General features: G+C 44.5%; 1 protein-coding gene across 1 annotated transcript in view; it reads right to left on the bottom strand.

Annotated features, from left to right (window-relative positions):
• The window catches only part of LOC111868128, a 69,252-nt gene extending 58,710 nt beyond the window's left edge, over positions 1-10,542 (bottom strand). The window contains exon 1 of the mRNA XM_023858535.2: positions 10,280-10,542. Coding sequence (XP_023714303.1) covers positions 10,280-10,311 — 32 coding nt within the window. The 5' untranslated portion in view covers positions 10,312-10,542. The remainder of the gene's footprint in view (positions 1-10,279) is intronic.
• Between the last annotated feature and the right edge of the window lie 1,597 nt (positions 10,543-12,139).

The raw sequence follows: 12,139 nt of genomic DNA on the forward strand, positions 1-12,139 counted from the left end.
GCTACGGGCTGAACGACCGAGGGGTCGGAGTTCGAGTCCCAGTAGGGTTAAGAATTTTCTTTTCTCCACGTCGTCCAGACTGGCTCTGGGGACCACCCAGCCTCTTATCCAGTGGTTACTTGAGGCTCTCTCCGCGGGGTTACAGCGGCCGGGGCGTGAAGCTACCTCTCACCTCCAACTAGTGCCGAGGTCAAGTAATATGGGTCTATAAATCTATTCCCCCATATGCCTTCAAGGAGTCGTGTTTAATTAGTTAAGCACAGGGACAACTTCACCTTCTTATTAACACAGAAAACAAAAGGGACATGTTCCTCCTAAACGTCGGTTGTCTTTTCACCTGACCGCACAGCGTTATATCTACCGTTATGAGAACCTCAAATCCTACATAAATCTCTTAAGCTCCGTCACTTCAAAGGACATCGGCCTCTCCAGTACAAGATGACACAAAAGTCAGTTAACTGATTAGTAACACGTATACAGAATGCGTTAGAAATTTCTATATTATTCATTGAATTTAGAAAAACTATTCGAAGTGAAATCCTCCATGGCCGACGCACAACTCACAACGCTGTGACACTTTTGTACAATGAAGAAAGCAGTCTTCTGGGATTTGGCACCGTGTATATGTGGTGTTAACCGACGTTTCGGAGGAACGTATCGCCTCCATCTGCTCTCCAGACTGTCTGCTTTTACCGGTTCTCACGGTCTCTTTGCTTGCAGATTCTTATATATATATTTATCTTCTACCCTGAAGATGGAGGCGATACGTTCCTCCGAAACGTCGGTTAACACCACATATACACGGTGCCAAATCCCAGAAGACTGCTTTCTTCATTGTACAAAAGTGTCACAGCGTTGTGAGTTGTGCGTCGGCCATGGAGGATTTCACTTCGAATAGTTTTTCTAAATTCAATGAATAATATAGAAATTTCTAACGCATTCTGTATACGTGTTACTAATCAGTTAACTGACTTTTGTGTCATCTTGTACTGGAGAGGCCGATGTCCTTTGAAGTGACGGAGCTTAAGAGATTTATGTAGGATTTGAGGTTCTCATAACGGTAGATATAACGCTGTGCGGTCAGGTGAAAAGACAACCGACGTTTAGGAGGAACATGTCCCTTTTGTTTTCTGTGTTAATAAGAAGGTGAAGTTGTCCCTGTGCTTAACTAATTAAACACGACTCCTTGAAGGCATATGGGGGAATAGATTTATAGACCCATATTACTTGACCTCGGCACTAGTTGGAGGTGAGAGGTAGCTTCACGCCCCGGCCGCTGTAACCCCGCGGAGAGAGCCTCAAGTAACCACTGGATAAGAGGCTGGGTGGTCCCCAGAGCCAGTCTGGACGACGTGGAGAAAAGAAAATTCTTAACCCTACTGGGACTCGAACTCCGACCCCTCGGTCGTTCAGCCCGTAGCTATGGAACAATTGGTGGAATGCGAATTGGCAGGGGAAACCGAAGTACTCGGAGAAAACCTGTCCCAGCGCCACTTTTTTCCACCACAAACCCCACATGACCTGGCCTGGGCTCGAACCCAGGCCGCCGCGGTGGGATGCAGGCGACTAACCGCCTGAGCTTTGGCACAGCCCGTGTTAATGGGTAAGTCAAACAAGAAGTTAGCAGAGCTCTGCTCGCTGTCTGCTTCACGCTGGTATCTTGCTCGGTTTACTGTTCAACCTTCGTGATGGAGGCGATATTTTCCTCCTTAACATCGTTGAATTTCAACGGAATATGCGTCATATCCAAGAAAATAGAAGTCTTCATATAATACTGACTACTATACTGCCACTATGGCACCCGCCGAGCGAGTTACATATGCTCTTCCTTTCAAAGGCCCCGGTGAGTTTAATACCGCGACACAACTAGCTACCGGCTGACAGTAAATGTGAAATGCGGTATGGCTTTCGTCATGCGGGTAATATAGAACAAACAGTACATTGATAAGTGTTTTCTTGATTATACTCCGTTAGTGTTTTGATAGACTTCGTTTCCCTAAATGTTATCTGTATAACATCATTCAAATATGATATAATGATAAAAACTCCGTCTCAAGTGCAAACAATATATTTTATGTCTTTGATCTTGCTCCCTACACTACATGTTTCGGCCTCAGACGGCCATCATCAGGTGTATAACACTCACGTCGCTGTCACACTGCACCCAGCCCAAAATTTAACATCTAAAACACGTAGTAAAGAATAGCAGCGGCACGCACACAGAAAGACTACACAGGATAACACCTATACAGTGTGGTAACAAGAACTAGCCGCTGCAGCACTTCAAACACAGGGCGAATAACCCTAACAATTTTAAAATTTTAAAATTTGGACAAGAATTAAAGGTTTAAAATTAGAACTAAAGATTTTATTATGGTGCTATTACAATAAAGTCAAATTAACGTGTGTGAAGTAATCTACGGGTGGACAGCTATCAACGAAGTAGAAGTTGATAATGACAGGGAGAGTGTTTTAGATGTTAAATTTTGAACTGGGTGCAGTGTGACAGCGACGTGAGTGTTATACACCTGATGATGGCCGTCTGAGGCCGAAACATGTAGTGTAGGGAGCAAGATCAAAGACACAAAATATATTGTTTGCACTTGAGACGGAGTTTATATCATTTATCGTATGGAGTGCAACAGGATGCTTAAATATAATATCATTCAAATATATCTCGTATTGCTTACGTTCTCTGTGTTACAGAGATCCCGATAAGTTTCGGTCTTACAGGACCATTATCAGGGTGTATATCTTAAAGTAAAGCTACCCCTGTAAGAGGCCGTGAAGGTCCATAGGGTTGTGAGACGTCGAGGCTCCCACATGTTTTAGACAATCAGCTCACAGATGGCGGTGAGGTTGTCAGCTTTACGCGCCGGCCGCATTTTACCCCCAAGAAGATTGCTGGTACTTATTTATATTAGAGGCTGAGTCGATCTCAGGTTCATGGCCCGGCTGGAAGGGTTAGATCAATTGAAAATCCAATGACCTCATCGGGACTCGACCCTGCGACCTTTCGGCCTGTAGCATAGTGCCTCGAACAACTACGCTGCTGCGTGCCCCAGAGGTATACCTTATTAGAGGATAGCTTTACAGTTCTTATGTGTATAACGTAACGTGAGACTTATGTTACAATATGGCAATGTCCGTTATATCACGTATTGCGGAGTTGTGCTGTCTGGGACTGCCTCATACTCGCTGTGGCCGTATCGTGGTCCCTTGGTGAAAGGCTGGACTCTTTACTTGGGCAAGAAACCAGATACACGTGGTTAGTAACTAGCATTTGATTTCATTAGTTAGTATTTAACGAACAGTTTAGATTAACTTTCAACTCGTCGTGACTTGTACTCGAGGGGCATGCCATTCGAATCTCGGTCCTAGAATATACTATTTTGGCTATGGGCCTATTCAATATTTATAGGCGAATATTAGGATAGTCCCTCGAAGGGTTTCTTTATTTTTCCAGACGCACTATGGCCCTGGGGTCGACTCAGCCTCTAACAGAAATGAGTACCAGGAATCTTCCTGAGGAGTAAAGGGCGGCCGGCGCGTAAGNGTGGTTGTGGCCTAGTTTGAGGTACCACTCGGTGTTTGCTTCGAGGGATTGAGAAAAACCATTAAAGACCTCAATCATAATAGTCGGCGTCTCAGCCGAATCCCGACAAATAGAAATCACAAGCTTTAAATAAGATGAAATGAGTACCAGGAATTAATTAAATAATTTTCCTGGGGAGTAAAGCGCGGCCGGCGCGTAAGGCTGACAACCTTACCGCCATATTTGAGCCGATTGTCTAGATAGTGTGGGACCCTCAACGTCTCACAGCCCTATGGACCTTCATGGCCTGGTACAGGGATAGCTTTTTTTTTTTAAATAAGGTATACAAATTTGTGACGATGGTATATTAGTACAATTATTGAATTTTTGGACATTATCCATCGTTAAGAAAAAAAAAACAAAATCCGGAGACTCAGGGTGCAAGCGGTAGCGTAGTTGGTTGAAACACTCTGCTACAAGCCGGAAAGTCGAGGGTTCGAGTCCCGATGAGGTGGATTTTCTCAATTTACCTAATCCTTCCAGACGCACTATGGCCCTGGGGTCGACTCAGCCTCTAACAGAAATGAGTACCAGGAATCTTCCTGAGGAGTAAAGGGCGGCCGGCGCGTAAGGCTGACAACCTTACCACCATCTGTCTAGAAACCGTGGGACCCTCTACGTCTCACAACCCTATGGGCCTTCATGGCCTGTTACAGGGATAGCTTTACCTTTCTTTTGGTGTGTCTTCAAAAGACAAATCATTTCTCATGCAACCAAATGATACGCCAGTTTACACATTTCATTTTTTTTGTATTTCCTCCACACAATAAAGTCCAAACAAACAAAAAACAAACTCCGTGGTTTTTAGACAGCAAGCGAACTGTACGCGACCGCCGCTTGTCGGCGAAGTTAGTGCCAAAGCGAGAGGGTGTCGCGTGGTCAGCGCAACGGATCCCCACGGCCGTTAATTTCGGTTTTCTATACCGGAACACAATAAGGTCACTCATGAAGAAATGTTAATGTATTATTTGGTTCTGCCTTTCACTGCCGAATGTGTAAGTGCAGTTTCTGAATTGATGGCATAACGAGGGACTGCATTCTGATAATTTTTTCAGTGCTGCGGCAGCTACTTAATGGCTGTCGGCAGTTGAAGCGTCCTTGAAAGAGTATGAGATTAAAACAGAAAGGCGTGTAGTATCAAGGTTACAGTCCTGTGGGATATAGCATCATAGCACCCATTATACGGTTGATAGATGGATACGTAAGGGGTAGGGAAATTGCAGTTGGTATCACAACTAGGCTATGGGCTGGACGACCGAGGACTTGGGGTTCGATTTCCTGTAGGGGCAAAATATTTATCTGTTCGCTTTAACTTCCAGACCAGTTCTAGTTCCCACTCGGACTCCTGTACAATAGGTAAATGGGGCTCTTTCCCCAGGGGTGAAGCGGCACTCACTTCCATCTAGTGTTGAGGTTAAGAATGCATGGAGCTATACCTCCTCTCTCCACATATGTCTCCATGGCATGGTGCTTAGTTTGAGTAGAGGGAAAATTTTTCCAGTATCTTCACCAAATACTATTATGGCGATCTATTCGAAGAGTATGACATTTGTGATGTATGAAGCGCCCATGGAACAGATGAATGTATGAAAAATTGTAGAGCTCAAGCGGTTAGTCGCTGGCTTCCCACCGCGGCGGCCCGGGTTCGATCCTGGGTCTGGTCAAGTGGGATTTGTGGTGGACAAAGTGGCGCTTGGGCAGGTTTTCTCCGAGTACTTCGGTTTCCTCTGCCAATCTTCATTCCACCAAATGCTCCACAATCACCCTCACCTATCATCTGGGGCTGCTACAATAGGCCAGAAGTGGCCGCAGTACAAGGGACTTAGTTCCACCCCACTAGAAATAAAAAAAGGTAGAGCACGCGAGAAGGAATTTATAAGTTACTAGTTCAGTTTACATAATCCTCTGTGCCACTCGTCTGCTTAATAAAGACAGGATCATTATAATTCGGTCCATAGGCTTGGTTATTTCGAAACGCGTGCTGACGTCAAACTCCCTGCTTATGCTTTAAGGTTCCTCGACCATGCAAGAACGTGACAAGTGTACAAAGCATTGCATCCGGTTTGAGCTTTGCAACTCAACCTTGGATGAATTAGTTATGCTTCTCAGTATCCTAAGAAAAGTAATATTAAGTACTGTACGAGGCTTACAGTTGATAGCTCAGTATCATCTGCAAGCTTTTGTTCAAACGGTTTTCGATGTGGTGTATATTTAACGGAATAGGAGCAAAATTATACACTCCTCTATTCATTGTTGATTTTGTGAACGATAGATCTTTATACTTCTCTACTTCATGCATTTTAACTCTCGTTTTTGCCATAAGAATTCGGCCTAAGGTAGATACAATGGCTGGAAAATAGACTCATATTTCATTTTGTGAAAGTCATGGCTGTAGAGAAATTCAAATTAGCAAAGAATACACCTGACTTATTCCGAAGTTATTTTTTTTTCCTTGGCACTACAGCCCCAGTGGGCCTAGGCGTACCTCCATGAACTTCTCCGTTCACTTCGATTTTTCTTGATCTTACACATTCGGTAGGACTCCTTGGGCGGGTGATCAGCTCGTCGCAAGGCCTCTACCTGTACACAAACTAAACATCCATGCCCTGAGTGGGATTCCAACCCACGATCCCTGTTTCCAAGCGAACGAAGACAGTACATGCCTCAGACCGCTCGGCTACCGTGACCGGCCTCAAGCAGATTACTGATCGCTTTACTACAGTGCCCTTTTCGAATGTTTTAGGAACGTATGTTTACTCGAGATTAGTACACGTTTACACTCCTGTTATGTGGAATTCCAGATAATGTGGTAAACCGCAGACCTCGTAGACCAAGTAGACTCAGTCTTACCCCACCCCAAGAAAACTCAAAACATTACACTACTGATAATTTTGACTATGTTTTTGTAGACTGTGCCGGCGAATTCTGGGTTATACCTTGAAATCTGTCACTTCTGACTCGTTCCAAGTCCTTAAGCATTCAGAATTCATAAGCATCTCCGCGGTTCATTCGACAATATGCAGCCTGCAACATCTGAATCTATATCACTAAATAACAAAACACTCAGTCACGCTACTTTGTTTTCTTTTCACTCGTAAGTTGTTTTACGACGTTTTTAGTATCGAGACTCTATATGGAATGGCTGATGAGGTAGAAAGGATTTGGAAGGAGGTGTTCGTGGCCTAATTGAGGTACTATCCCTTCATTTACCTGGAGGGACTGCAGATAACTATGACTATCCTGTCAGGACAGCCGATGTGCCGGCCGGAAATCGAACCGAGCACCTCGCGAATACAAGTCTAGAGCGCCACCTATATACCAACTTATTAGTTGCCTTGTTGTAGAATATAGCGTTAACTAGCTACCTGACTCCATGCAGCTGAGTACTTCTTGAGAAGCCACTAGTTGTTCAACTGTTCAAGTATTTCCTAACATTTTATGGAAACCAGAGGTTCATACCATAATCGCAAGAGCCTGCCACTGGTCCATATCCTGGGACAGATTCCGTTTTCCTTTGCTTACGTCATTCCAAAGAATCCATCCAAGCCCGAGAACCTGTGTAACATTTCGTAACATACTGTGGCAAGTAGACCCGTTCCTAGGCGGCGACTGCGAGACAGGCGATTGTACAAGCAGCCGTTGCTAGGCAGCGTCCCGCAAACAACAACAAAGGAATGCTGTTTTCTGCGCTGTCCGCTAAGCAACAATTGAATAGCAACAGAGAAACGGTTTTTCTATGCGGTTAGTGCCGGGATGTTATAATCAGGACAATTGGAGCAATGAGTTAGTTGTAGAACAGTCGCCAGCCGGTAAGAACGTGAGCACGGAAGCAGAGGACATTGTTGAAATCCATCACCAGACAACGACTGATGAAGTCACAACAGACTGAGAAGACTTAATACGTGCTGTAGTGAACTGCCGAGTGTGTGAATTAGCGATATCGCTATAGTTACTTGTAGTTACGATCTGAAAGTGTTCAATAAATCCAGTTACTAATCTAAACCCTGGGCCGCGCCATAGCTCAAGCGGTTAGTCGCTGGCTTCCCATCACGGCGGCCCGGGTTCGATCCCGGGTCTGGTCAAATGGGATTTGTGGTGGCCAAGGTGGCGCTGAGGCAGGTTTTCTCCAAGTACTTCGGTTTCCCCTGCCGATCTTCATTCCACCAATTGCTCCACAATCACCCTCACCTATCATCTGGGGCTGGTACAATAGGCCAGAAGTGGCCGCAGTACAAGGGACTTAGTCCCACCCCACTAGCAATCTAAACCCTGTCTGTAGTCACTTATACACGTGACAACACCTTTCTTTTTTACGGAGAGAGTTAGCTCTACTACCAACTCCCAAGCTGGACGGCCGCACCTTGTAGGCGCTCCGCGACTGCTTATTCGATGTTTGCAGCTACCATCTATATCTGTAGGCCGTCTCCTACTTCTGGGTCCTGAGGACACCATGCCGCGATGACAAGGCTAATGTAGCGGTACTATTTTATAAAATCATCTCAGCGTTTATTAAATGCACGTATAAACATAGGAGTTATGAACGATAAGATGAATTTATGACAAGCTCTAGGCCTACTTGGATAGGTTAGTCAGTATAGCGACTGGCTACGGGCTGGACGACTGAGGGGTCGGAGTTCGGCTCCCGGCAGGGTCAAGAGTTTTCTCTCCTCCACGTCGTCCAGATCGACTCTGGAGCCCACCGAACCTCCTACCCAGCGTTTAACGGGGTTCTTTCCCTGGAAGTAAGGCGTCCGGGGCGTGAAGCTGACCGCTAACCTCCAACTAGTTCCGAGGTCAAGAAAATGTAGATCTATACATCCACTCCCCCATACGCCTTAATGACGTAGTGCTTAATTAGTTAAGCATAGGGACAACTTTGCCTTTATAGGCCTACTTGGAAATGAAAGTCTGATGGAAGTACAACACAGCTCCCTTGAGTACCGATGTTTAGTGTAAGCATGCTCTGCATGCTCGTTGCACTGGGGAGATGCGAACTGTGCAGTGCAGCTGCAGGGGAGCCAGCATGTGGCCAGTCTGCTGTGGGCTTAGGACCGATACAGTTTTGCTGGAAGGATTGTGGTTGCGGTAAATGAAAGCATGAAGCAGTTGCGGCCTTCGCTGTGTCTCTGCGCTAGACTGTTCGCAAAAAATAGAACTAACAAAATTACCCTCAGATGGGATCGAACCTATATCCTTCAGAGTGCAAGACGAATATGAGATTATGTGAACCGAGACGAATTATCTCTTCTTTCTTTCTTTCTTTCTTTCTTTCTTTCTTTCTTTCTTTCTTTCCTTCTTTCTTTCTTTCTTTCCTTCTTTCTTTCTTTCAGTTTTCTTTCCTGTACAGACACATATAAGATAATGAATCTTGTGGAATTTGGAATTTTTATTAACCTGATATTCTGCATTTAGTTTTATTTTTCAGTAATTTCATGTAACATAATTTAGCGAAAGTTTTATGCAGGAGCCGGTCTAGAAAACCGAGACTAACGGCTGTTGGGATCCGTTGCGCTAACCACGCGACACCTTTTATCCGCAAAAGTTGGCACTAACTTCGCCGACAGGCGGCGGTCTCTCGGTCGGCATAGTTCACTTGCGGACTAAAAGCCACGGAGTTTAATTTTTAGTTTTTATGTAGAGGAGAATTTTGAATGCGAGGGTGAGTTTTCCCCTTGCTCGAAATGCGTAATACGGAAGGAGTATCTGTCATGTCTGATCTCCTGAACTACCCAATTCTAGAGCCAGCTCAAAAATCCCTTACAGTAGTTTCTACTGGGTCAAATTTTGCGCACTCCTAGTGGAAGTTTACACCGAAACTTATAAAGCGAATTTAACTTTACTCAGAATTTATTAATAGATCGCCTCTGTGGTGTAGTGGCCAGACTTCCTGGCTACAGACCCAGAAGTCCTGGGTTCGATTCCCGGCGCTACTAGATTTTCTGAGAAGTAGTGGGTCTGGAGCGGGGTCCACTGAGCCTCGTGAGGATAACTGAGGAGCTACGTATATTTCAAGGAAATAGCGACTCCGGTCTAGAAAACCGCGATTAACGGCCGTGGAGATCCGTTGCGCCGACCACGCGACACCCTCTATCCGCTAAAGTTGGCACTAATTTCGCCGACAAGCGGCGGTCGCTCTTTCCGTATAGTTCGCTCGCGAACTACAGGCCACGGAGTTTTTTTTTTTTAGAATTTATTAATAAATCTGAAATCGAAATACTGGTACCAATTTTCATAAAACGGCTCACCCTACAAAAAAAAAAAAAGGGTACACTGTGTAAAATGTATACCTCATTTTCTGATATTTTCTATATTTATGAAGTAAAATTGACAGATAATATCTCGATTATCGTATGTGCTGTTTATTACATTTTTAACACTTGATAATGGAGGCCAATAAAATGTACAGAACTGCAGAAGAAACAATTTTGGAAAATTCATATATGTATTCAAAATGAGGTGCACTTTTCAATTCCATTTCTGTTAATTTTGAGTCGGTGAGGGTTTTTTAACGCGGTGTTCGTGACCTGTTTAAGGTACTTACCTTGCCAATCAGACGGAGGAGGCCTTGAAAAACAGGAAATAAATGTGTGAATCTGGTTCGCTGAACCTCCTGACACGAACCATCCTCTGTTCTGACTCACTGTGCTTAACTTTCTAAATATTTCTTTACCTTTTTCTTTTTACCTGGTCGTATTTTGTTCTTCCTCAGTTGTCATTCTTTTAGCAGCACCACAGCCCGGACTTTGAAACCGGTCGTCAGATGGTTGCGTGTCTGAAAGTCGCACTTGTCCGCGAAGGCACAAAGCAGCCTTCACTGGATGGTGGGAGGCCGATAACTGATCTTACTTGACCGACATCCCAAACTGCACAACCTCCGTATCTATGTTGCTAGTGGAGACAACCTACTTCAAGCCAGGCATTGCTGGTAGCCGTTGCAGCCTTTCAGTCTCTTTTTAACCTTGATGTGGGCCGCAACTGTGTCACGGTTCAAAGTCGTTACGGAACAATACTTGCCATCCTCTTTTATGTATTATTTTAAAGTAACAATAACCTCATGCCCTTGGAAGCTAGTCAACTAAAATTAATTATGTGTTCTTCGCACGATGTACATGCAAATGAAGCATAGAGGGGGTCATGTCTGCCTGTACGTCCGCATGTTTCAAGACGAGATCAGACGGAATTTGATGAAATTTGATATGAGCTTTATGCCATCAGAGGCCGACCCGATGTGAGATTTCAGGTACACCAGAGCAGTGACTATGTCTTTAATATTGTGATATGGCAGCGGAAGGCCGGAATAGTAAAGTAAAAAAAGATGGACACTTCTAGGTAACGGACTGTTAAAAGACATTCTCACGGCAACAAATACAAGTAATAGTAGAAGAATGTTTAACTTGTAAAATGTACATATTCTTTACATTATGACAAATATCTTACTACTACAGACAGTGACTCTGACAAAAGACAGACCCGTCCTCTTCTCAGAGATGGCGCCCGAAAATAACAAGGCCGTAACTGTAAAACAGTAAAAAAATATCTGGTTATAGGCCCCAGGTGGGGCTCGACGCCAAGACTGACTGACTGATTGACTGACCGTCAGTCGCAATGTGACTTTGACTTTGGCTTGAAGGAGTTGAGAGACTTTGACCGGCATTGGAGTAGAGACTAGACTAGGGCGAATAGATAGTCTAGAGAGAGCAAATTGGAACTAGGAGCTGCGTGAATCAAGAGAATTGAAGTGCTAGAAGTCGGTCCGTGAAGACTTAATGTGTAATTAGAAAATTTCGTTACAGTGCGACTGTTTTAACTGCGTTACCAGGGAACATCTCTTGTGTGTAACACTGAATTATAAAGTGTAGAAATAATGTTTTTTTTATTGCTAGTGGGGTGGGACTAAGTCCCCTGTACTGCGGCCACTTCTGGCCAATTGTACCAGCCCCAGATGATAGGTGAGGGTGATTGTGAAGCAATTGGTGAAATGAAGATTGGCAGGGGAAACCGAAGTACTCGGAGAAACCCTGCCTCAGCGCCACTTTGTCCACCACAAATCCCACAAATATGTCTGCACACGCGGCAACGTTTTGACTTGTATGCTGGAGGTTCCTGTTTAGAATATTGGCCGATACACAGATTATCCTGACTGAGATTTTTCGTGATTTGTCTCAGAACATCCAGTCATGATGGTCTTCGTTAAAAACATTATAAATATAAAAGTAACAGATGTAACCAGTACCCAGGTTTTTCAAAGTGCCGTACAAAAGTTTAAGTAGTCCATGTGCTTAATTAATTCAGCATTATGTAATGACGACGTATGGAAGAGAGGAGGTATATCTCCATAAATCTTGACCTCGGCTCTAGAGGGAGGTCAGTTGTCAGCTTCACGCCCCTGTCGCTTTACTTCCGGCGAAAGAGAACACAGTACTCATTCTATATGAGGCTGGGTGGGCTCCGGAGCCAGTCTGGATATTGTGGAGTAGAGAAAAATCTTGCTGCTGCCGGGAATCGAACCCAGGCCTTCTACTCCATCGCTATACCGACATAACT

This window comes from Cryptotermes secundus, unplaced genomic scaffold (assembly GCF_002891405.2).
Source record: "Cryptotermes secundus unplaced genomic scaffold, Csec_1.0 scaffold1907, whole genome shotgun sequence".
Taxonomy (NCBI): Eukaryota; Metazoa; Arthropoda; class Insecta; order Blattodea; family Kalotermitidae; genus Cryptotermes; species Cryptotermes secundus.